The following is a 25,410-nucleotide window of genomic DNA, read 5'->3' as shown; positions in this document are numbered from 1 at the left end:
ACAAGTTCAAGTTAACCCTTTCGTGTTCTTTACTGTTAAATCCACATGCCAGAAGTGGAAATTAAATGAGAAATATCGGGGGTTACTGTTGGCCCACATGGCACCACTTAACCACTCAACGCCTAAGGTCTGAAGGCACCAGGACTTAACTGGTTGACGATGGGTGGTATTTGCCACAGAGTTCCATCAGCATAGCCATCATCATCATTATCGACGTCATCGTTATCACCTTCTTGGAGGGTATTGGCGAGGCGTCGAACCGATCCTCTAATGACTATTGTTGTGTATCAAGGGAGGAGGATCATCCCCAAGCAAGTGAGGTGACCTAAATTATCTGGCTATGGAACGGGTCTAACACGGATGCACGAAGGTGGACGTATGTCCGTTAAGCTTCTCCGGTTACCTGCTGGTTATACCATGTCGGTACGTTTCACTTCCAGCCTCCTAAGAGCAGAGAAGATCGGCTTTCGTCGATCGATGAGCAAACTGAATACGAACATACATCGGTCGTTCGACTTTAACGAACACGATATTTCGTGAACCAGCATGTTTCGTATGGAGTACGTGCTATGGGTTCCGAGATCCAAAATACAGATCCAAGTACAGGATATCCTGATATATTCGAATTTGTAAATAAAGGAGAATGTTCCAAGTGTACACCTGGGGGCAACATAGGCTTCTACCCCTATTTGCCCTTTGGTCTTTGAAAAACATTAAATGAATTCCATTTTTAATCAAAATTTCCCAAAGATACAATGATTATTGGGAATCTGAATTGAGGGATAAGGGCCTTAATTAACAATAGTTTAAACATTCAGGTTAGAACAGGGTACAGTCAGTGAAGGACGATAAACATTGGGTACAAGAGCGTCCAGTGGACCGAGTCCAGCATCAAACGGTTAATTAACGATTCGAGGAGACTAATGCTCCTATAGGTCTCGACACACCACTCGAGATCGAGAGGAGCGCGACACGGGACAAAAGGGAACGAAGGGGGGTTGGGGATGTAGATTATGCGAGCAAAGGGATGAAAACTCGAGCGCAGTTGGTGATCGGTAATCAGGACGGTCGTTTCGATCGTCCATTGGCTGATTATCGAATATAACGAGTATCGAACAGGTCGATACGAACTGATGAACCATGATGAGATCAAGTTGCTCCCTTTCGCGGCTTTTCGATTTCTCTGCAATATTACTGGAAATTCAACTTTTTCGAAAGGAATCGTCGCATAAACGTTCGAATAACGTAGGGTGAATGAATGTCGACTAGAAATTGGAAAATCGATTATTGACGAATATACAGCTGCGAATTTGGTAAGGACACGTGGCAATGCCTGCACGTCAAATGCACACGTAACACAAAGAGCGTTTGTACCAGTCGATACATTTTAAAAAATTGAAACCGAGACTAGTCGGACAGAAAATTGAATTCAAAAGGGAGAAAGTGACGCATGTACAAAATGGACGAATATTAAATTTTTTTGACACGTATCAAAATAAATATATTGAAATAGTATTCTACAATTTCAATTTTAATTTGAATTTTTCAAACGCCCTTCTGACATTTTTGCCACCCTGTATGTAGAAATAAATGAAAAAGGATGAGAAGTATCATAGATATGAAGTGATATGACATCACAGAACAAGGGTAGAATGAAGATACGACGGTCGAGGTAAAGGGTATGAACGTTTCAAGGATGATACCGTGTTCAAAGGGAGCACAGTTTATTTCTAGTTGCTTTCCAGCTGGTTACTCAGGTAAATCGGTATCCCCGTAACATCGAGCGTAATACCTAGCTTTCCACGGAACGTCCGGATATCCGATTATATCCGGCCGCGCTGGTTTCTCAAGGGGCATTTGAAATTTAAATACGATTCAACGTCTTCTGCCGTTCGATCCACCCCCTGGATCCTCTCTTTGCGGATACCTTGGCTATCTTCGACTATTGTCGGACCAGCTACCTTTCCGACAGATTCGAGCAGAAATTCTGCACCATACTGGTTTTTCCATAAGATTTAAAGGAAGAAAATTCTATCCCACAGCACTTTCTATAGCAACTTTAATAATTTTTTAAAATAATCTACAACGAAAAATAATTACCTTAATTTATGAAATAATTTGTAACGTACGAACCTAATTAAAAAGCTAATTACAAAATTGACTCGAATAGGTTTTGAAGCTCATGAAACGGTTCATTTCTGAGAATCACATTTCCTGGAAACATCAGAAGTAGCTCGGCTAATTCCGTTTGCTTAGCGGAAACTTGATATCGTGCGATTCGAGCGGCTTGCTAATCGGAGGGGTTCGGGCGAAGGGAGAAGCGCTTAAACCACGAGGAGGGTGATATTCAAAGGACCCGGTACGGGTAACGGGAGGCATAAGTCACGGGATATTCGCGTAAGTCGTGGCTTTCCTAGCGATACGTACGAACGAACACGGGAAATCCATTGGAAGCTGCGAACGCGATCGACTCGTCGAATTTTCTGACCAAAATTACCAAAGCATCGTTTAGGTTCTTTCCCGCCATTATTAGCTAGCCTGTTCCCCGCCATCAGTCAATCTGATTTGCTATAGCGACATTATATTAAATTCAGTCACATCGTTCAGAAAATACTGATGCATGGTGATAACTTAAAGAAATTAAAATGTATATCTACTTACGTGAATCAGAGAAGACTGAAGACCGAGGGGACATTTTTCGGGTGCAGTATGGGGGGAGGGGGTCAATTGGGGATGGGACAGATATTATTCACGAATTCAATTGAATTAAATCCTACGAGTATTTTCATTTAAAGATTAAAATACGAAAATTAAAAAGCATTCTTGTCGGACTGTAATTAAGCAAAGTAGATGAGAAAATGATTTTTGGTGCATGTTTTAATGTATTAATTATTGAATATTAAAGAGAATAATTTAAAATTCTTCATGTTTTCTCACAGTTTACCCTGAAGAAACATCCCTAAAATTTTCGGTAACATTACACATTTTTTGCTTCACCGAATTTATTTCAATGGCGAAAGATGAAACGCGATAGGCACAAAGGGGGTTGGAAGAGAGACGAAGACAGACAGAGAAAGTGAGCAACAGAGAAAGAGAGACAGACAACAAACGGAAGAAAAAGAGAAACAAAAAAAAAAGATATTGTAAAATGTAGGGAGGCTCGTACCTTTTGCCCGCTGTGCAGAGTATCTCTGTAAAGTAAAACAGAAAAGAGAAGAGTTAGAAAAAACGTACACATAAATACGATAGATATGGGGTTAAGAAAAGGATCATTGGTGTATCACTACGACTACGAACATAATATTGGAGACAGATAGAGAAAGAGTGAGATAGAAGATAAGAAAGCAAGCGACAGAGGGTGAAAAGAGAGACAGCTGCGTTTTGGAAATCTGAATGTTAGGAATGTTCTGCTGCGCCATGACTATTTTTATTTTATTTTATTTTATTTTATGGGAACGGCTGAAATAAAGAGTGAACAAATTTTTAAGGTAAACAAGTTTATTTTTCATTTATGGATCTTTTTATTCATCTTATAATTCGTGTACTGTTTTCATTTTTATAAATGGCAAGTTTTGAATTATAGAAGGTTGAAATTTTATATTTATAAATAAAATTTTGAAATGTAGTAATTCGTGTAAAAATTAAAAAGCTCTCAATTTCATTCCACTAATTGTGCTTTAATTGACTGTGTTAATTTGTTTTCTACATTTTTACACAGAACAGTTTTGATAAGATGAAATTACCTGATGATTTTTATTAATAATAAATTAACAAAAATTGGTTTTATAAATTTCACATATTGATATGTACAGTACTCAATACTGTACAATTATATTTATTAATTTGAAACTAAAATAATGCTTAAACGTCTGAAAAATAAATATATGGTATCCGTTATCTTCAGCACTGGATCGCAAAAGTCTTAAAAAAAAAAAAGGAAAAATAAAAAGTTTCCAAAATTTCATAAAAAAAACGGAATTCAATTCTTCTCAAACTCTTAGATTACCTGCAACAGGATAAGATTCCATTACTTCATATTTTTGTATTTTGGAAAATCCTCAAGCAAAGCGTTTTAGAAGATTGAATAGAAAAAATTATTAGTAACAAATTCGAAAAAATTTTACAGATAGCCCGTTTTCAATTAAGCAATAACAAACATGCATAGCGAAGGATGTTTTGTTAAAAATTTAGAATGAAATTTAAATGTTAATAATTAGTCACATATAATGTTAAACAAATAAAACAAGAAACGTTTAGGGAAACGTGGATTTTATTTTGTTAACATTAATGTATTTCTAAAAATTTATTTATTTTCTTTCATTTCAAATCTGTATCTTTAAACTTTCTTTTCTTTTTTTATAAACTTTTGATAGTATGTGCTAGCGAAGAATCAGATTTTCATTGAAATTAAATCAAAATTAATTTCTATAATTCAAAACATTGCTTGAAAAGCAGTTCATTCATTTCTTTCATTTCCAATATCCATCATTAAGCTCACTCTTTTTAATAAATTTCCGTAACATAAATATTTATTATCAAATCATACATTTTCATTTAAGTAAAATCAAAATTCATTTTCGTTATTCAAAAGATTATTGGAACACAGTTAATTGATTTTCTTTCATTTCTCGTCCCTTTCAATAATTTTTTACAACATATATGTTATCACAGAATCAGAGATTATTCATTAAAGAAATCAAAATTCGTTTCCATAATTCATATCACTCCTTCAAAAGCAATTTCTTTAATTTTTGTTCACCCATAAAATTTAATTACTAATTATATTTAATAAATAATGGCACTAATATTTTCTGAACACTGCTGCAAGTATGCAAGGGGCCCTGATATATTCGCAAAGGGTCAACATCGATCCCGCCCTAATCTGTTTAATCTCAGCTTCCAGAGACGGTTTTTGCAATCGTTCGAGAATTTTTGCATCGCTGGCACCACCTATGCGAGTAAATTCGAGCGGTTTAAACGTCGTTGTGAGGCACCCTTCGAGGCACCCTAAGCGCCTTGTGGTCGCCTCGCGAGGGGGTGGCGTTATCGTAGGGCAACAGGCAGCCGTTCGCAAAGGGTTGATAATACGTGGGTGTGCTGACTAATTAGAATTCCTTCTCGACGATACGTATTCTTGACGAGACTTGCTCTTTATTTCATTTTATTAACAAATTAAAAACTTCTCTTCTAAAACACAGTGTGATCAGAGAACAATAGATATTAAAAAAAAAAAAGAAATCAGCATCAGCATTTTCCCCAGGGAAGCCAGTTTTGATGGCAAATGTACTTAAAACAACTTAACACAATATTTTATGACGTTTCATTCAAGTCATAAACAGTTCTAAAGCTGTCATAAACTTCTATTTGCTGAAACGTTGTCGGACAGGGGCAAAACGTCCATTGCGTACCTTCAAACGGTGCTGTACATTTGTTTGTACCGGCAATTAGTAACGCTCGATCGGTCGCTGTATAACGTTACAAATAATCCCCGCGTAATTCTGCGTGCAATCAATAACGTTCGACGAGAAACGACCCCTTTTCCCGGAACGCTGCCCCAGATAACGAAAAACACTTTCAATAACAACTTCGACTAAACAGAAGTGAAAATTCTTTTGTTTGCCAAAATTTTCGATTATTTAATATTTCGTTTCTTTGAGAAAATCCAGGTTAAAGATTTATTGCGAAACACGATGCAGGTTCAATTTCAATCCATACAGAGGGGGTTGAAATGTAATTTTGCCGGAGTTTTGTACCCGTGCAATTTTTAAATATGAATTCAATTGAAGTTACTGCGGAATTTTGTGGAGATTAATCAGATAAAAGGGAAATGCTTTTATTGAAAAAAGTTTCGTCCAATATCGTTTCATCTGAGTCGCAGGAATCCTTCAGTATCTGACGGACGCCTTATGAAGCGGGCGAAACAAGCTGAAAACTATGTAAAGCTACAAATTAATTTTTAAACTGTTCGTTTGCCGTGCAATATCGCTCGCATTTTCACGTCAAAGTTTTTCTTCCTCAAATAACTAACCACTGACACAGCTGACGATTTACTTTATTATCATCCCTCTAAATTTTGGAACTTCTTAAATTTCAACTGAAATTTAATGAAATGGATCTCTATATAATGATTGACCATATTCCTGAAAAAGTCTCGGGGCTCTCTCCATGGTCCGCCGTCCCGGGCCTCTCTCCATGGTCCGCCATCCGAGGACAAAGAAACGCATTATGCTGTATTCCTTCCTTTTTTAGGAAAAGGGTCAATAATTATACACGTTACCCTACTCAAATGTTAGATTTAAAAAATTTTAAGTATGGTTTTTAGGTATGGCAAACTCATCTCTAAGAACCTCCTAGTGTATCACAAAGGCACTCATACCTGCCTGTAACACTGGAATTGCCCCACTCGATATACATTCGTGTATGACGTTCACATGATGCACATCGACGATCACGCATGTCCGAGTATGTCTAGTTAGAGTTCCAAGTTGAAGGGGGATGATGCAGCAGCTACAGGTAAATGTAATTAGGGACTAATCGAATGGTAAGCACGAGGCTGTCTAATTGCCCGAGCAGATAGCTCTCTTCCGACAGCCGGATGCTTTGGCTGCATTCTAGCTTAAGATGATTCATGGAGAAGCTGTGTATTCTCTACGAGTGGCCCATTGTTCCTTAGACTTTGGGGATTAATAATTCTCTTCCTCGAATAAACAATCAGAAAACAGAAACGTAGAAGCATCTGAGAATTTTGCACCCTACCAAAGCTCTTCTTTAGCATAAAAAAAAAATATCCAGCTTCACAGTGAAGTCTCGAATCAGAAACAGACGGTTATATCATTATTAAGTTTCACCGTTGAAACAGGGTCGCTTTGAAAAACGTTTAAACATTTCGCCCGAGGTTGAAAGAGGAGATCAACGAGCTGCTCTTTAACCGCAAAAAACATCATCGTCGGGGCTAGGTATCAAAAGCAGCCAGAAACAAATGGCAGGCCAATAACGAGAAGAATCCTTCTCAGACCGGTTGAAACAAACGTCCGTCAAACAACAAACGTTGTTGCACTAGCCCGGGGATTTTCTTTTTTCCCTTTCCTCCCCCGCCCCTCCCGCCGCCCCCTCGCGCTTCCTGCGGAATATTTCCGCTTTCCACGCTGATGAAACGCCGAGTAAGCCAAGAACGAAACCCTGTTTTTGCACCTCGCTTTCGTTTAATTGAATCGGCCGTTCCAACGGTTGCCATTTCGTTCGACCACACGACCGATACGCGTTGATTGGAACGAACTTATTTTCCCCTGATTTTTTTTTTTTTTTTCATCCCCTCTTTTTTTCACTCTGTTGTTTCGTGCGTTACGTTTTGCTTTTCGTTGCCCGACCCGACCGCACGATAAACGCGAGAGTTCAAACGATTTCGAGGTTGATGACGAGGGTGAATTGTTTGGAAGAGAAATTTTGACAGGGATTTGTTTTTTCCCCCCATTGCGTTTTGGCTCGATTTTAATTGTGTATGTTCAATTTTCTTGAATTTGGCAACTGTTGATCACGAGAGAGAATTGTTTGCAACAGAAGAGAAATTGTTTTTTTTTTTTATTTCGGTTGAATTTTGATGAATTTGTTAACAGCTTAGTCCCCATATAGGGAATTTCCCTGGGGAAATTCGCGTTGCAGGCCAAGCAAAAATTCTCCAAACCTTCATTTTGACAATAGTAATATTAAAGGTGATTTAGAATCAAAATAACATAATTTTTAATTAGTAACCTGAAAGTGCGAATAAGAAATTCAAATTCTCCCGCGTGAACGTTTCTACGCAAGTGGTGGGGGTCGCAGTCCTATGCGTCGCTATTTTCCCTAAGAAAGTCTACTTTGCTCAACACTGTACCATTTAAAATTCAAATAATTTTGCAACAAAATTTTATAATTTCAATATATATACACAATTGTTGAGAGAATAATTGCGATCCAACAAATTCTCAAGTAATTGAATTTGTTACTCAGCACAAAGGCTTTAGCAAAAGCAAGTTTTGCAAAATGAAAAAGAAAAAAAACGAAAATTGATAGCATCGTGACGAACGAATTCAAAGAACAAGCAGAAGGGTACAGGATATCGACTTTCAGATTGATACAAAAGAATAGAAGAATAGGAGGAAGATGGTAGGGGGGACAGTTACGATAGAAAGACATGTTCTGACGAAAGTAGAGGACGCATACGGCTACGAATCAGTATAGATGTGTCAAACGCAGCTTCGAACGAAGGTAACTTACTTTGAATTTCCGATTTTGCATCGTGTTCACTACACACGTGGCTCCCGTTCGTTTGTGAAACATTGACGTCAGAAGAATTCCTCTGAAGATACAGTGGAACTAACAAGGTCGTGACTCTGATTAACGTTGTAACCGTTTCAAAGTGAAATAAAATGGAAAATACTGTCACAGAAAGGTGTACTCCCTTTTTGGTAGATTTGAACTAAAAATATTCCAGAAGAATATATTTCTCTTTTGTTCTTTTGGCGAAATTAATACGAAAACGTTAAAAATGTAATTAAAATATGAAACTATAATTAATTGATAATTAACCATTTTCAAAAAATAATTAAATTTTATATGTTCTGCAATAAGTTGCAATATGAAATAATACTGACATTTCAATCAAAAAATAAATAATGATTTAAAATAAAGGTTCATAAAATGTAATTTAAACAACAAATGAAATATTGGCATAGACCAAATGTTTTTACACATTGTATTGCGGGAACACGTAGTTTGAATAACGTTTCGCGTGATTTTTTTCCTTTTTTATTTCTCCCTCTCCCACGAATTTCCATGAAACATCAATTTCACCAGGGGAAAAAAACCGTATGCAACAAAATCATCGTTATATGTCGAACATCTTTACCGCAAGCCATCGCCCCATGAAATAATAAACGAAACCACCCCCCGTACCCCTGGTTTTATATTTTCGGTCAGGCCGAAATGGTTGCATTTGGCTTCCGCATCGTTTCTGCTCGTGAAAAGTTAGTGAAACAGGAGAACAAAAACAACGATAACTCCTCTTTGTTCTCTTAAAAAAATACATAAAACATTGAAAACAATACAGAATATACAGGATGATCAAAATGTTGAAAATCCAACATTTACTTTGAAGATGAACCAGAAAGGGACAACTAGAGTTCTGAGGGCACTCTAGAATGCCCTAGGGGCAAAACGTACCAGAAAATTGTTTTATCGATTTCGATATAGAAATCTGCGTGGATTACTATTTCGGCAGAAATCGGATATTAAATTTTCTTTTCCAAAGAACTCGCAATTCAAATGATGTTCCTTGCTCGCATATCGGCTAAATCTTCGCTCATTAAAAACTTTCTCCCGCTGTGTCTTGCAGACTGGCAGCCTACAAACGGGATTTTCATTATTAAAAAGTATTACAGTGGTATCCAGGGGGGGGATGAAAGGAACCGAACGAGCGAGTAAATGGAGGATTATCCAGTGCCTAGGTGGCGGGGTTAATTTCGAAAACTTGCCAAGATTAATTGCGGGACAGGGAGGGCTTTTCTTACTGTCATAGTTCACATAACGAGGATCCTTAAATCTGTTTAACCATTATGAAAAAAAAATAACGAAGTCTATACAAATGCATATCTTTATATAAAATTAGCCATTAATTAGCGAAAATTAACCAAGCAAAATACACAATTTTCATGAAATTTGAAAATTTTTTGGAAAAATAGTGGAACCCACAATTCAACAGTATTTCAATTACACCCTTGTTCTGTTTTCGTGGATGTAAAACCAAATGTACTTTTCAATTAGAACTGTTTCATTTTGTCGTCAATGTGAAAAACGTTTCGACAACAATGCTTCTGTGTACGAAGTCCGGTCAGATCTTTTTTTTCAAACGAGCCCCACTTTTGAAACAGCTTTCATTTTCAAAGCATTCCGCTTCATTTTAAATTGAAACGAAAAACAGTTGAAATTTTGAGAATTACTTTATTTAAATATGAAGTATGTGTTCTTTTATTAGGTAGTGTATTCGGTAGGATACGAGATTCCAAGGTGATGCGAATCCCATCACAGTGGAAAAGCCTTTCCAGTCGATCTGTCAGCTTATTCTCAACGATTTGGTAAAAGTACAAAGGAAAAGAGGACGACAGAAAGGAAGAAGAATCATGGTTGACATTACGTTCACGCAGGTATACCGAATTTCAGTGACATGCACAAAGAACGGCGAGTATTCGCTAGGATAAATCCTTTAGACGTCGGAAAGAACACGACACGTGCTGATTTTTCTATTTTCCAGCTTCCGAGATTTTTATTTTCTTAAACAGAATTTTCATCGATCAAATTTCTGTTTAAATTCAAATACCGTTGAAATATCGTAGTTTGTTTATGGTCACCATGACCCGATAAGATACGGAGATGAAGTTCGAGCGAGGAGAATAATAAGTTAAGCCACGAACTCTTACAAATAACCGAATGGTATGCCATCACAAATCGGGATTTTGTAATCCAATGGACTTTGGATTAAAGAAGAAATAACGAGTAATGATCGTTCGAACGATTGGAAGTTGTTGAACCATTTTTTTTTTTTTTTTTTTTTTCAGAAAAAAAAGGGGGCACTAGAAACGTGTACCATAAGCCTCGATAAATCGTGGTGAAATTTTTAGTTCTGTTCAACGAAAATCCTATTTCGGACTTTTGTCGAGTTCACCATAAAGTTTCCTAGATTTTCCTGTTAGTAAACCGTTCGCGTATGATTCTGAAAATATTAACGGATTTCGGGAAAAGTTTCAGTATGTTATGGGTTTACCTTTGACTTGTTTAGTATCGCAGAAAAAATTTATTTAAAATTGATTTATTTGATAAATTGGAATATAAATTTTGCTGTAAATCTTAATTGCGTTTCCATGATTAAAAAGGAGATACTTTTCTAAATGCAATTTAACCACTTTCGTTTACCAACGAAAAAACGCTTTCTTCTTTTCATATTAAATATTTCCACGGGATGAGATAATTAAAAATACCCTTTGCCGCGAATTTCATTTCGTGGGGTATAAAATTTCTGAACGCACGAAGTACGTAAATCTTTTACACAGCAAAAGAATATTGTCAATAATAATAAATATGTTGATTCAATAAAATTCACATTTTGGCCCTCTTCGTACCAAGCCCTTTTAAGTGGAAGAGTACTATCAGTTTTGTTTACAAACAGTTAATTATTTTATTCCTCGGATGGCGGACCATGAAGAGAGCCCCAACTCTCCCCACTCTACCCACTCTGCCCAATATTGTAAGGATTCAATCCGTTCTTTTTTAATATTCAGTATACTCATTCTTTTTACATCTTGCAAAATTCACATTCAACGAAACGTTTCATTACAATTCGCTGAAATGAAAAATGTCAGGTCAAAGAAGAGCCTCGAGGCAGAGCAAACCTGATTACAAAAGAATCTTACATTTTTCCTTTGCGTTTACTACTTGTTTGGAAAAAAAAAACAAATCAGTTTTTTCCTCGTTAAGAATTGCTTAATCATTCCTTAACGTGGCTAAAGAATTTTTCAAAATTTGCTAATTGAATTCGAAAGAAAAATTTCTCTTTTCCAAATGAAAGTACACCCTTTTTAAACGTCCGACCTTGGTAGAAAGCTCCTCCAGGATAAAGTAAAAAATCCACTTTGTTGTCGATACTTAAGCCAGTAGTTATCTACAAAGGGCACCTTAATTATCACCGAGGAAAAGGTACGCGCAATATTCGTCAGAAAAATTTCGTTTAATTCGACCCGAAGCAAGGACTGGTATACTTTTGTCAAGGTATCCGCGATAAAAGCGACGGGCCAGCTAGGTTTTTCCACTGACAATAGATCGTCCGTGGCTACCGTTCGCCCCTCCCAGCTGGTCCTAATTAACCCCCGCATAATGGAGCGCGAGGGGGGTGGATGGTGCATGTAGGTTAGGGGTTGGTCGACTGCAGAGACGACAGGCTTTGATATTTAATCGCGTTTAACGCAAGCGTCGAGCGGCCAGGTTGGTTTTAATTCTGTTTGTCCCGCGAAAGAGGAGAATTTCCGGGTCCTAGTCGGCCACAGGAATCGCGCAAAGGATTACGGGATTACGGTATTACCGCATGAACGTCCGTACACGACCCTTCGAATTACTAACCCTTTATCTTCGCTACTTGTATCTGACTCCTTTCTGACCTTTCCTCTCGAATTATCTCCTTTCACTGAAAAATTTTTTTTTAGCGAGAAAGGGGATAAACAGAAAGATAATCTGTCAGTTTTCAGTATTTTCGGTAATATTTTCAAGGTAAAAATGAAAGGATTCCTTAAAAATTGAATCCAGATCTAATAATCCAATTAATCGACCACTTCCACCGTGAATGATTAAAATTGAAGAATTTTAATATTAAATTTCCACCGGCAAGAGCTCGATCATTATCCATGATCGTTAATTAACCTAATTTTCAAACCGCGACTAAAACAGGCCGTACCCCATTCGTCCGCAAATCACTCGGCCCGATCGATAATTGTTATCCGACGATTTTCGACTGATCAAATTATGAGCTGCGTATCGACCGCGGGCGGTTTTGTTTGCGTAACGGATACCCGTACACGGCTGTCGCCTAAATTCGGAGACAATCCGTGGTCCTAATGGCTCCGTAAACATTTGCGTGCGAAGATCAAACGGCATGTCAGCCTGATGTCCCTGTGGTGTACCGCACTGTCATCGAATTTGTACGCTAATGACCTGGACAAATCGAGCCACCCACGCGAACTTTTAACGCTCGAATTTTCACGTTTCTTTCTGCGCCGGTATTTTTCATTGTAGATATTTCCATTATTGATGTTTGCATTTTGAAAAAGCTCTGTTTTTTTTTTTTTTTTTTTTTTTCAAATATAGCACAAGTGCTAATTTGTCAAGAAATATTTTTCCCTTTTTTCTGAATAAATTTAATAAAATATTGAACGTGCGAAAAAAGCAACATGGGAATCACAGGAACGAGCATAACGAGACTTTTGAATTTCAACGATTAACAAGTTTTTATGCGGGAAACAATCGAAGCGTTGGACTTTATTTTCATACGCGTACTAAATACAGAATACATTAAAATATATTATCACTGGTACAATAAAATAAAATACGCGCATGTTGGAGCAGAAAAAAAAGGGGTTGGAACTGGAATACTCAGGGTCGAAAGTAACCAATGGGTATAAACGTGTTTATTCGAACATTTTACGATAAAATTGGAATAATGGAATTCATGTCGCAGAAAACAATCTCTTCGTGAATATTTTATTCTTTATGTGTTTATCAAGAAATTAATAATTATTATGTCTGCCATCACAGCTTCTTATAAATTAAAAAAAAAAAAATTAAATAACTGTGATGGTTAAGAGAAATGTTTTTAATTAATCGTGACGTGGAAATTTTGAATTCCCCTTCCGGTATTGGCTATGTGAACCTGGCACCCGATTTTTAAAAAATTAACTTTTTTTAAAGGAAAATGGTAATATTTCGTTTGTAGTTGGATCAATTAATAAATAAACAAAATTGAAAAATTGACCCGCACCTGACATTGAGATATCTCAAATTGGTTTTTTCCATGTGATAGGGAATCGTTTGTAGTTATTTATAGTGATTTCCGATTCGTTTGTAGTTGAATAGTTTAAAAGTTATAAGCAATTGTTTATCCGCCTAAAAGACCACTTCGTCAATTTTTAAGATTTTAAAAATCCGTCTTTTCCATTTGATTCAGAATCGTTTTTAGTTGTTTGTAGTGATTTCCGATTCGTTTGTAGTTGAATAGTTTAAAAGTTATAAGCAATTGTTTATCCGTCTCAGCCAACTTCGTAAATTTTTAATATTTTTGAAACCCGTCTCTTCCAACTGGTTCAGAATCGTTTGTAGTTGTTTGTAGTGATTTCCTTTTCGTTTGTAGTTGAATCGTTTAAAAGTTACATGCCAGGTTCACATAGCTTCCGGTATATTAACCACGTCACAGTTTCCGCTCGAATATAGAAGAGTCGCCAACTCATCCGGTGTAACGCGCCGTAAAACAAGGTAATTACACGCTGCACGCCTCCTACAGGGAACAGAATTAAAAACGAAGCCCCGTTACCGAGTATATGCAAACGAGGATCTCCAGGATCGTTCGAGACAGGCTAATATCGACTTTGTCATCGCGGCTGGAAGACATTCAACAGGCTCGCACGTGTTTAGACGACGACCAATGAGGGAGGCAACCACTGGACCGACGAACGAGCTCGTCACTAGCTGGGTAAACGATTAAAATGCTAATCGCTATGCCCCCTGGCATCCTGCACTCTCCCACGACTTTATTCAGAATCTTCCTTTTTTCCTTAATCTTGCTTTTTCAGAATGCTTTAATGTTCAGCAAAGCAAGAATTTTCAAAATATTAATATTACATATGAGGTGCATGTTGTACTAAGGAAGCACCAGTAACGTCTGAGCGACCTACCTATGTTCTTAAGATATGAAGGTATCCCCTACAGGGGAGCCAAGAGGACCATTTTTCCTAGGAAAGCCTGATTTGATAGCGACTGTACCTAAAAGGACGAAATGTTTCATCCAATTGGTCCAGTTCCAATTTCGATAAGATAGTAATAGTAAATAGGAGACACGATCAGGATAATCAGGAAATGTTGAGATTTCGTGGGTCGTCACGACGCAAATCGGTTCGATGCAACGTCTTCCCAGCTCGATTTTGATTTCCTTCTCCCTGATTTCTCATCAGACCGACTAATAGGAATGCACCCATAGAATTCAACTTCCCCGTCTGAGGGCGTCTATATCAGTGTGTTGCTCGGCTTCTTTTCTTCGACACGAGAGCCCTCGATTTCGTCGTCGTCGTAGTCGATGGAAATTAATGAGATCGATTCCGCCCAGCCAGCTCGAATCAATGTGCATCTGATCGAATTTCGAAACGCCTGAACAAACTCTGTTCTCGAGACTGGTTTGTTTGTGATTTTCCAAGTTAACGGCGAATTTCACGCGGCCGAACGGTTGGTAATTGATTATCACGCACCAGATGCGTGGAATAATTGAATAACTTGAAATTCAGATCGTTATCGGTTTCGCGTAGCCAGAAATTTTTCAAACACTAACCCTCCAGAGATACGAGCTTCGTAAAGATAAGATTTGGGTATATAACGTATATTAAAAGTAATATCCAGCAGGACATTAACGAACGCGTAAAGAAAAGAAGAAGACAGGCAGTAGAAAGCATAGGGAAATAAATAGCAGGATCAAGCCCATTGGCAAGAAATTCGCCCTCGGCTGTTCGGCTTCCAAAAACGAGGAAAATGTCAGAAAAATTCAATACCTGCCAGCCCGTATTTCGTGCAAACACGACCCTCGACCTCCCTTCTAACTCCCCTCTTCCCCCGCCGGTCGCTGAAATTCAGCCATTCTCGGCTCGAAGAATCAGGCTACAGCATGTGCGGGCCGACCGATCGACAGATTTATTATTTGCGGACGATTTGTCATTTGCGCGTCGCCTTCGAGTGGCCCTTTGTGTGCCTTTAGGATCGAGATATCGACGCCATCGAATCGAGGTATTCCTTTCACCCACCCCCCATGGGAGGGTGAAAACGTTCCTAGCTGGAGAACCAACGACTTTTGGGGGACGCGACCTCAAGTGGATATAAAGGTGTTTTATATGTTGAGAAGGACATATTGCTCCCTAACTGTGATTTCAGTCGCCTTTATTCGATAAAATGGAACTAATAATTATTTCGTTCCTACTAATCTAGAAAAAGATATAACAAAGAAAATAATGTGAAACCAATCGAATACCAATTTGGTTACCCAGAAGGAACTCGAAATTACTGGAACGCGTGAAATCTTGATGGGTGAATGAAGAGGAAGTCTGACTGACAACGGACCCATCTAGACGGAACACGATGCGTCGCGACTATGGATACGCGTCATGGGACACCGTGTGTCAGTTTTAATTAGCGTGCACCGGAATCGATGCCAGCTAGCCATCAAACACGGACCACCGGCACGTTGCGGTCGTTAATAAAATTCCGTAACCACTGTGTCGGCCATTTGCCGAGACGCGGAGTTGTCCAGTCAGCCGAGGACCTTCAAGTACCTACGGTATTGGTATTCGATCCTTAGAGGTATTTTAGTTAAATCGGTAAGAAAGTGGGCCTTATAGCATAGGGTGTTAAGTATTTTTGTGTTTAAATAGTGTACGCCTTGTCCTCCTACAGGAGGAGGTCCTCCCTCTGGTCCTACGCCCTATGCCATATGCCATATACCATATGCCATATGCCCTATGCCCTTCTCTTCCACTTTTATTCCACTAGATTTAATTGAGAACGTGTTAAGTTCAGAAGTGGATACAGGAGAACATGTCGTGACGGCAACATACCCTGAATGTTTTAGTCACAGGCCACGTAAAAAGCCGATAAGAGTAAAATTACGCATACGTTAGAGCGGAATCATCGATAACGAAACGATATGGGCCGCTGCCGCATGCGGGCTGTACACATTCCACGTGAAATTCTATACAATCACCCTAACGATGCGTGAAGTTTGATCTGGCGTTCGCGTGCACCCCATAAAAGATTCAAATCGTCGCGTCCATATAACTGTGGAAAAACGTTCTCGCATAACGAAACGGTCTGCTGGCTCTAACAATCCCTAACACGACGATAAGCTTTCTTTTTTCACCAGAGATGTTTAAATTCAAATTACAGTTCTCGTGTGACGAGAAAATTTGAATTACCCTGTGAAATATTCGTTTACCATGAAACACTTAACCACGATAGTGGATTTTAACATGTAAAAAAGCAATTTTGCGTATGTTTCTTTGATTTACCATTTTCTTAACGATATACATAGATATTAATGGTTTGGGTAACTAGCATTAAACCCTACGCATACGAATTGCAATCATAGTAACAGTCAAAACAGTATCCCCAGCTGAAATTGGTACGCGTTGCTTGAATTATTACTCGATGTCGATGTTCAGAAATTTATAGCGTCTTTTCATGGCCCACCATGGCACTGTGCCACAAACTGTTAGCATCAAAACGTGATCGTTAAACCTTGCATGGAACTTTGTGACTAAAGGGTGCCTTAAAATGTCTGTACACTATGAAAACCCAGAGGCATCCATAAAAAATTTCTGCATATCTTCCTGATATTTTAAGCTTTAAATTAATATAACACGAATGGTATTTTATTACACCTTTATGTCATCAAATGTCAGGCTCTCTACATTTTGATATGAACCAGCCCAATAGACTCGCATGATCCTGTTCCATCAATGATATCCACATTCTTTTGAGAATAATCAATCTTTTCATCCTTAATCTACATATTCATTCCTCTCCATAGCCCAACGAAACACATCGATCGCGATAATCGAGCCGACATTCGTATGCAGCCACAAGCCCAAGCGATTATAATTTCGCCCGTCATTCTTGATGTTTGCCGAACGTACGTTCAGTCGGGCAGGCTGGAATCTAGTCGAAATCCCTCTGTATGCGAGCGGCCCACGTGCAAGCGACATTTATACGAACACATCCACGGCACATAAATGAAGCACGCGCCTGAACTGCGCTGGATTTGACTGGGAAACGCTCGTGATGGGAAACGCTATGGGAGGTCTCTGCGTTGGGAGTCCATTTCGGGGTCCTTCATGGAAATGAACGTACGAGGGGCGAGGGTGGCGGGGATTCGATACTTTGTCGTCATTTTCCAGCAATTCGACCATTGAATTAATGATGGAAATTAATACTATTCGATTAACTTCGGTTTTTAACTACAGTGGCCTTTCGATAATTCGGTCCCACATAGTTTAGCTCCCGGACAGCCTGGCCATTTTAATTTAATTTTGTATTTCGTATTTTCATTTTTTTCATTTTAACTTCACCGATTTCGCTACAAACGGCCCAATGGTTGAACGATTGGGCATCGATTTTTACCCTATGAAAGCTTTCGTCGGCGCTTTGTAATCGAATCATCTCGATGATTCTAGCTGTGTTCGATGTTACGAACGGCATCTGGAACGCGTTTTCAGCGGGGCTGGAAATGCGAGATTGGAAAATTGTCGGGTAACTGTTCGATGGCGTTTTATAAAACGACTCGATCGTCGGATCGCGATGGGAGCAACGCTTTGTTTGGCCACCGACGGCAATGAAATCGAAGCGCGATCATTTTTGCGGCCTCGGAACGTTTTTCAATTTTGCCCCGACTACCGTGCCGACCAAGATCAGAAGTACCCGACAGTTAACAACGATTTACAGAGATTTTTTTTCTACCTCCCCCAGAGAAAGTGTTCTCCCCCAAACGATAATACTTTTAAGAAGTTCCCAATAGATCTCCTAACGTTTTGTTTTTTTTTATCATTTTATAAACCCACAAAGCTTCATTATTATTGTTTATACAATGTATCTCATAACAAAATAAAAAGCCCTCGCTACGTGTAACTGAATAAACTTTTATCCCTGTCATTGGTCATAATCACCCAACACCAAAGATAATCCCTATAAAAGCACCGAAGAGAAATGATATCATCCCCGAAAAAAAAGGGAACAACTCTTAACAATCTTCCCTTGTTTCTCATCATCAATCCCTCTACGAAAATAAAAAAATGTTTGCCCCCTCTGTTACGTAAACAAACACACCGTTTATTCCTACTGGTGGCACGGTTCCCATCAAAAGCAATATTTCACGTTGGCCATTTCTTTCAGCCCCTTCGACGTTTCGGGTCAACCTGGACACTTGATTTTTGATTACACACGAAGCCCAGTGTGTTTCTGAGCGGACAGAAATGGCCAGCCGTTGACAATGCCGTGAAAAGGAGACAGACGACGTTTCCATGCCATGAATGCCCGGTAATTGCTACTGGAGGGACATCGGTGCTTCCCTACGCCTCTTCGTCATCTGTCTCTCCCTCTCGCCCTTCTATTTCTCTCCCTTTTCCCCCGTCGACAAAATTGGCCCCGAAGCCCCGGATGGGTGCATTACCGATGCATCGTTGCGCATCCGTCGATTGAACTTTTCGATGCAGCCTCGAATGTCCCCATCACCATCGTCCGTTCGGCATTTATATCGATGAATACGATGCTCTGTCCCGACGTGCACTGACTCGTGTCAATCGTGTTGCATCAATCCTTTTTCTCCTCGGTTTTTCCCCCTTTCCGCGTGGTTGTTGTCATGGTTGACTTTTTCTTTTTTTTTTTTTTTTTTTTTATTTGGTACGATCGATGATGACGATGGGCTATGAACGATTCTTTCATTTGGAGAAACGGTCTGAACGGTTAGCATGAAAGGATCGATCGTTTTAAGTGGTCGTTTCCTAGCGAAATGGACGATGAGGATGCGATTGAAATGGTTCGATGTGGAAATTATTCTATGGGAAGTAATGAATGAATAGCGATGAATGCTTTTAAAGTATTAAGTATCAAGGAGGAATGCATATCCATTTGCCACCTTACGATGTCATCCGTTCTATAGAAATATTATTACAAATCCTGGAGGCCTATTTAGACCTAAGTTTCCCTATCGTAATTGTAGGCGTTTAGTGGAGGGGAGAGTTTCGTCTTCCCGGACGTCTTGAGTTCGGGCCGGGAAGCGCTAGATGGCGGCGAGATTAAACGAAGTCTCTCGCAAGCGCTCGCCCGGCATGCCGTTCGGATATATATAAGTTCCGAATAGCGGTACGATAGGTGTCTAGGGCAGGGATGGTCTGTTGTTAGCCCCACTGACGAGTTTGACAGACGATCCTGAGGCGAAACGCCTTTTTCTCTCCTACATAATAAAAACCAGAAAAATCCAGTCTGTTTTTTTTTACAATTTTGCCTCACAGTCCTACAATAGAATCCACGTTTATTTTAAAAATCTGACTGCATGTATCTTGACGTATGTTAATTGCATACAGCTGCGCACAGGCCAGCGATCGTCTGAAAGGATCGGGGTCTGAATGAAAATCAGTTTATTGGCCGACTCGTTTTTCGCGTTCGCAGGATCGCATTCATCGTTGCCAGTTATTGAAGCTGCGAGCGTCTGACTTGGTTGAATACGTGTTAGGTAATGATGCCGGTTCCGTTGATAAATGCGAGGCGGGTGAATGCAAACGGCAGAGCGAGGAGCCAGGCCTATCTTCGTGCTCGATATTGCATTTCAATAGCCGTGACATCGATCAGGGCTCTGCTAGCTACCGATCAAAGGGACGATCCTCGGAAATGACTAGATTCGCGCGATCCGATTCTCCTCACGCGATTCCGTGTCTTCGAGCACCGATAACGGAACCATTGTCGCGGATAGTTGGCACATCGTTCCAGTTGGAAATTGCAGGCTTGTCGCTCGATAAATCGAGCCTGTTGCCTTCGTCGAACTTTTCGGATATTCCGTGTACCTCTCTTTTATAACTGACAAAGACTATCGCTGTCTATCGAAGACCTTTCCGTTTACCGATTTATTTATAAATGTTTGGAAACGACAGTAGGGGAAGCTGGGGCAAGACGGGGTAGTTAAGGTTTATTAACCCCACGGGTGGGGCAAAACGGGGTACCCTTGTGGGCAAGATGGGGTACCTATTAACTAATTAACAAAATTGTCTGTAGTCAATCATTTGTCGGTTTGACAACAGAAGCACACATGTACGGCTTCATCGTCGTCGTCATCTACGTAAGCACACAAGCAATGGGCCCATTTGCCACATCTTTGGCAACTTATCCAACCTTCCACAGAATCTAAATATAATCCACTGCAGTCCAAACATGGAATATTTTCTTTTTCACTGTCGTCGTCTTCTTCTGATATTATTTTCACCCGTTTTTTTATCTTTTTGATAGCCATATTTGATGTTTTTTTCTTGCTTCTTTTTTCAACGTATCACTTAAACATTGTTAATAAAAATATAAAATGACATTCTTATCCTGTAGTCTGTTATATTCTGCGTCAGAAATATATAAGTGCATAGAACTCCTGTTATATTTTAATGCCAATATCACTCCTTAAAGGATGTACGAAAATAATAAGAAAGTCGGTGAAACATCACACTTGGTTGACAAAAATATAAAACGACATTCTTATCCTGTAGTCTGTTAAATTCTGCGTCAGAAATATATAAGTGCATAGAACTCCTGTTATATTTTAATGCCAATATCACTCCTTAAAAGATGTACGAAAATAATAAGAAAGTCGGTGAAACATCACACTTGGTTGAGCTGTTGTTTACGATCAGCAATGGCGATAACATATTTAATACGTATAATACGTATATTTAAAAGGGGTACCCATCTTGCCCCATCTTCCCCTACTTGATCAGGGTACAAATTATGAGCGATGGTTTCAATTCGTTTCTTGTTTTTCCCTGGCTAATGGAATTCCGCGAAATGCATGGAAACTACCCAAGGGTGTGATGAATCGGTAACAAGATTCAGCTACCCAAATACAGGGCACAGGGATCTCGAGGTCCGTGTTACAAGCGGTTAGAACGATGTCACCTAATTGTCCCATTATCGTTGCTCACGGCTAGGATTCGAATAGGCGACGTGTCATAGGGAGATCTATTGGAAGCACAGCTACCGGTAGGTAGCTATCAGAAGCTAGGAGCGTCTTATTAAGTAGCGGCACACGGTTCGCCGATAAATCTTTTCCTGGCGCGAATCCACGAGCTGGACACGTTCGCCTTATTGCATATCTCGCGGAACCGATGAAGTGGCGAAATCTAATTTCGTCCAAGGAACGTCTCTGCCACGGCAAATATAGACGTCTTCGGATAGAGAGTTATGAACGACTTGGCTTCGTGCAATTATGAAATGAAAATTGGGAACGTGGAACGCAGCGGCTCTCGTTAGCACGTTGCAAGATGTTTATGCACCTTAAGGTATGTGAAATATGCGAATATAATCCGTGATGATAAGCCGCAAGTATATCTGGCATGTGTTGTAATAATAGAACCCCGGGGCTGTTTAAATAGCGCCATTATCTATACGCTTGGAATAAAATTAATTTTCTATCTTTCATGCATTCGATTATGACGAAGTTGGAAAGAATTATCCACCAACGATAGGTGGCACACACGCGTTATCGAATTCGCAGTTCTCACGTGACCGTGGGTTGATAAAACACACCTGTTCAGAGTGAAACTGTCGGGGTAGTTACCGCGTGCGTCGAAATACCGACCGGAAAGTTAACCCTCATGAAATTCGACTGCTCTTGAATATTTTAATTTCCCGTCATTCGAGCAACCCTTTGAAACGCTTAACCCTTTATAAAGTCACGTAACTTTGAAACTGAAAGTTGTATGACCATCGTGTATTAATTAGTAGTTGTCACAATAATAAATAATATTAGATAAGGCACTATTATAAAGATATAAACATATTACCACTCTCATAAAAAGGAACCTCTTCCGTACAATTATTTTAGAACACAAGTTTGTACAAAGATTTAATGATAAGAATCTACTCGACAGCCAAAACCAGCAAATTCGTACCAGACCCAGAAGAAAAGCGAAGCCAACGAGCCCGATGACAAAATAATGATCATCGTTGGAGAGCATCATAGTGAGAGTGAGAGTAAAGAGAGGGAGCACAGGCCACGCGACGCAGCACCAGTTTGAGGCGGCATCACGTGGCCACCGGCACGCAGAAGCAGAAAAGCCATAAGTAACGTCTAGTTGGGCACGTGTACGTAAATGCATACACGTATGCGAGGGCAAACGAAAGCGCACAGAAAAGAATACAGTATGTACCATACGCAGAGAAAAAATAAAAGAAAAGGAAAAGCAGTATTTGAAAGAGCGCCTGCTCGGGTTGGTCGCGTGTACTCCTCTCGCTCTACCCTACGGAATGCACACTCAATCTCTCTTTCTCTTTCTCCCACTCTGATGGTCCGCAATATCGTTTACCTCTCTCTTTATGACGCACAGATCGATTCTTTCTCTCTTTCTCTCTCGCTCACCCACTCAGCTACACCCTATATCCTTTCCCTTTCTTCCACGAATGTACACGCGCCCACGCCGCGACACTCTCGTCGATAATTTCCTAAGAAAAGCTCACCCGTTCATCCTGATGGTAGATCCCCACGTTGACGGTCTCTCCCAGGGCCGATGTTTTAGGTTAAGTGAACTCCCGCGTTTGACGTTTTACGCACACGTAGCCGGAACGTATCCGGCAGCGATCTCAGCGACGACACGAGGACGCACCGAAAACAACAGGTTGCATGTGACGGCGGCACAAATATGGCGGCGAAAAAAAAAAAATCACCGTTCCACCCGGCTCAACGAGAAACTACGGCTTGTTTTTCGCGTACACTTATGCCGATGTTTGTTAACGTACGCCTGTCTCTTTTCACGCTTGTATACGTACACGTTGCGTGTCTGTGTCGCGTGTCGGGCAAACTTTTCTCCTAACGTCTGGTCCGCAGTGTCTGTCTCTCTCTACACGTCTGGTTCGGCTAGGCCGATTCACCTGTCCCCCGACACCACAGTTTTCCTGTCCTTGTCGAACAACAATACCGAATCACTGTTACCGCACCCGAATGCTGCTGGCAAACGCAGTCGTCACCGCCTCGATCGACGTAAACGTTCGAAATGATGCGAATTAAGGGCTTTCATGCGGTCTCACATGCGGTCTCATTCGGACCAGCACACCGAAACAAACACTCGTCACACGTACGAAGAATGAGCAATTGAAAATGAAAGGAGAATGTTAAAGATAATAATGTACACAAGAGTCACACACGCCGAATCGTCGTCACGAGCGACAGGAGACACGCGCTGCCACTTTTGGGCCGTGGCATTTCATGAGATAGACGTACACTTTGATACGTCCAATCGAGCACCGTGCTGCCATCTTATGGCATCATTGAGTAGTTGATTTAGGATTTCGTAGTTTTCAACCGTCGAGCGATTAGGAATAGTATCGCAGGCGTTACCCAGCGATGATAACTGTTCTCTGTATACATGATAACTGTAGATAACCATCTCCCATTTCGATAGTATAGTTGTTGGTATCTCATCAACCTAATATAGAGAAAAATGCGTAATAAATACTATAAATAGTGATAACAATAATAACAACGACAACTCCTCCTCGATAGTATAGCGGTTAGTATCCCCGCCTGTCACGCGGGAGACCGGGGTTCGACTCCCCGTCGGGGAGTAATATAATTTTGTTTCCTTTCTTTTTGTTTATTACACTGTTAATTATACAGGGTGATCCTCTCGCTAGGGGATACAAAGGAACATTGGCGACAATGGACCCCTTCACTGCACCATAAAGAGGTCCGTATTGTTACGTGCCAGCGGGGACCTACCCGGGCCGAGACGACTTTGTGTGTCTTTATGGTGCGGTCAAGGGGTTCATTGTCGCCAGTTCCTTTCTAATAATTCTTCGAAGTAAAACATGCCATTTAATCTGCCAACTGCCATACTACCTAGGTCCTAGGGTATACCGATTCTCATCTAGTCTTGCCTAGATAGTCCTATCTCGCTTGACAGGCTAGATACCTGAGTCGAGTGTATGCATGTTTATATTTATATATATGCACATGCATAAAGTGTATATAGCTTACATGGTATGGCAGAATTTCGTAGATATGGCAGAATTTTGTAGGTATGGCAGAATATCGTTGATATGGCAGAATTATGTCGATGTGGTAGGAATTCAAACCCGTAATAATACAGATTCCTACCCTGCAATGTAAATTTCGGTTTCACAAAATGAAATATCATGCGCCATCAACAGTAAAAAACAAAATACGGTACACCCATCCATATTTGAAAAATTCCAAGATTCACAGCCGAGAGCACTTTCGGTATATAATTATTAATTAACTACACCTTAGTATTTTATTTATATATAGGATAGATACTTTAGTAATTTAGAATCTAACAATACAATCGTCCTTCGAAAATTTCGTCAACAGTTTGAATAGCCGTCTCAAGTGTCATAAAGTCTTGGATTTCTAAAGGGCTGTATGGTGCCAGGCCTGGTGGCCCGCAACCGAGCACGATACGCGTGCAGGGCTGGTGGAAATTATGGTGCATTGTGTTTCCTTGGGACATAGGCACAAGGAACGGACCATGTAATTTAGTTCAGTAAATTAACTAAGGCCAGTAACTAGCTTAGCTAATTGGATGAAAAAAATTGGAGGGCAAAAACAAATGAAGCATTCCCCATATAATAGTATCGCTAGATACTGTTACTAGCAAGCTACGCAATCAATATGTTGCCCAGAAAACACCTAGGCATCAACCTTCTCTCGTGTTCTAACATCCCCATAAGGTTGTTTATCCATTTTCTGTCCTCGGTGTACGATGTTCAAAGTTCTCCTCGAACACCGTCTCTCCCAGTGGATATTCAAATCGTTCGATGCAATTCTAAGCTCTACTAACCATCAGGTCGATTAACATAACGAGCGCATACTTGTTT

The 25,410-nt window shown here is 39.9% G+C and overlaps 1 protein-coding gene and 1 non-coding gene across 4 annotated transcripts in view; one reads left to right on the top strand and one right to left on the bottom strand.

The window, feature by feature from the left end:
• The window catches only part of heph (polypyrimidine tract-binding protein 1 heph), a 250,812-nt gene extending 227,043 nt beyond the window's left edge, over positions 1–23,769 (bottom strand). For 2 of the 3 annotated variants that reach the window (XM_076689592.1, XM_034329314.2), the window contains exon 1: positions 23,035–23,769. Coding sequence is in view for 1 of the 3 variants with exons in the window: in XM_034329312.2 (XP_034185203.1) it covers positions 3,167–3,191; positions 23,035–23,042 (33 nt within the window). In the remaining 2 variants the exon portion in view is untranslated. Of the gene's footprint in view, positions 1–3,166; positions 3,192–23,034 lie in introns of all 3 variants that reach the window. The other variant, XM_034329312.2, reaches the window with a different exon arrangement.
• Positions 23,770–24,066: 297 nt separating this feature from the next.
• TRNAD-GUC (transfer RNA aspartic acid (anticodon GUC)) lies at positions 24,067–24,138 on the top strand. Its single transcript has one exon. It is a non-coding gene; the product is annotated as a tRNA-Asp (tRNA).
• The last annotated feature ends 1,272 nt before the right edge of the window (positions 24,139–25,410 follow it).

Source organism: Osmia lignaria, chromosome 8 (assembly GCF_051020975.1).
Source record: "Osmia lignaria lignaria isolate PbOS001 chromosome 8, iyOsmLign1, whole genome shotgun sequence".
NCBI lineage: Eukaryota > Metazoa > Arthropoda > Insecta > Hymenoptera > Megachilidae > Osmia > Osmia lignaria.
This window is presented reverse-complemented; position numbering and strand designations above follow the sequence as displayed.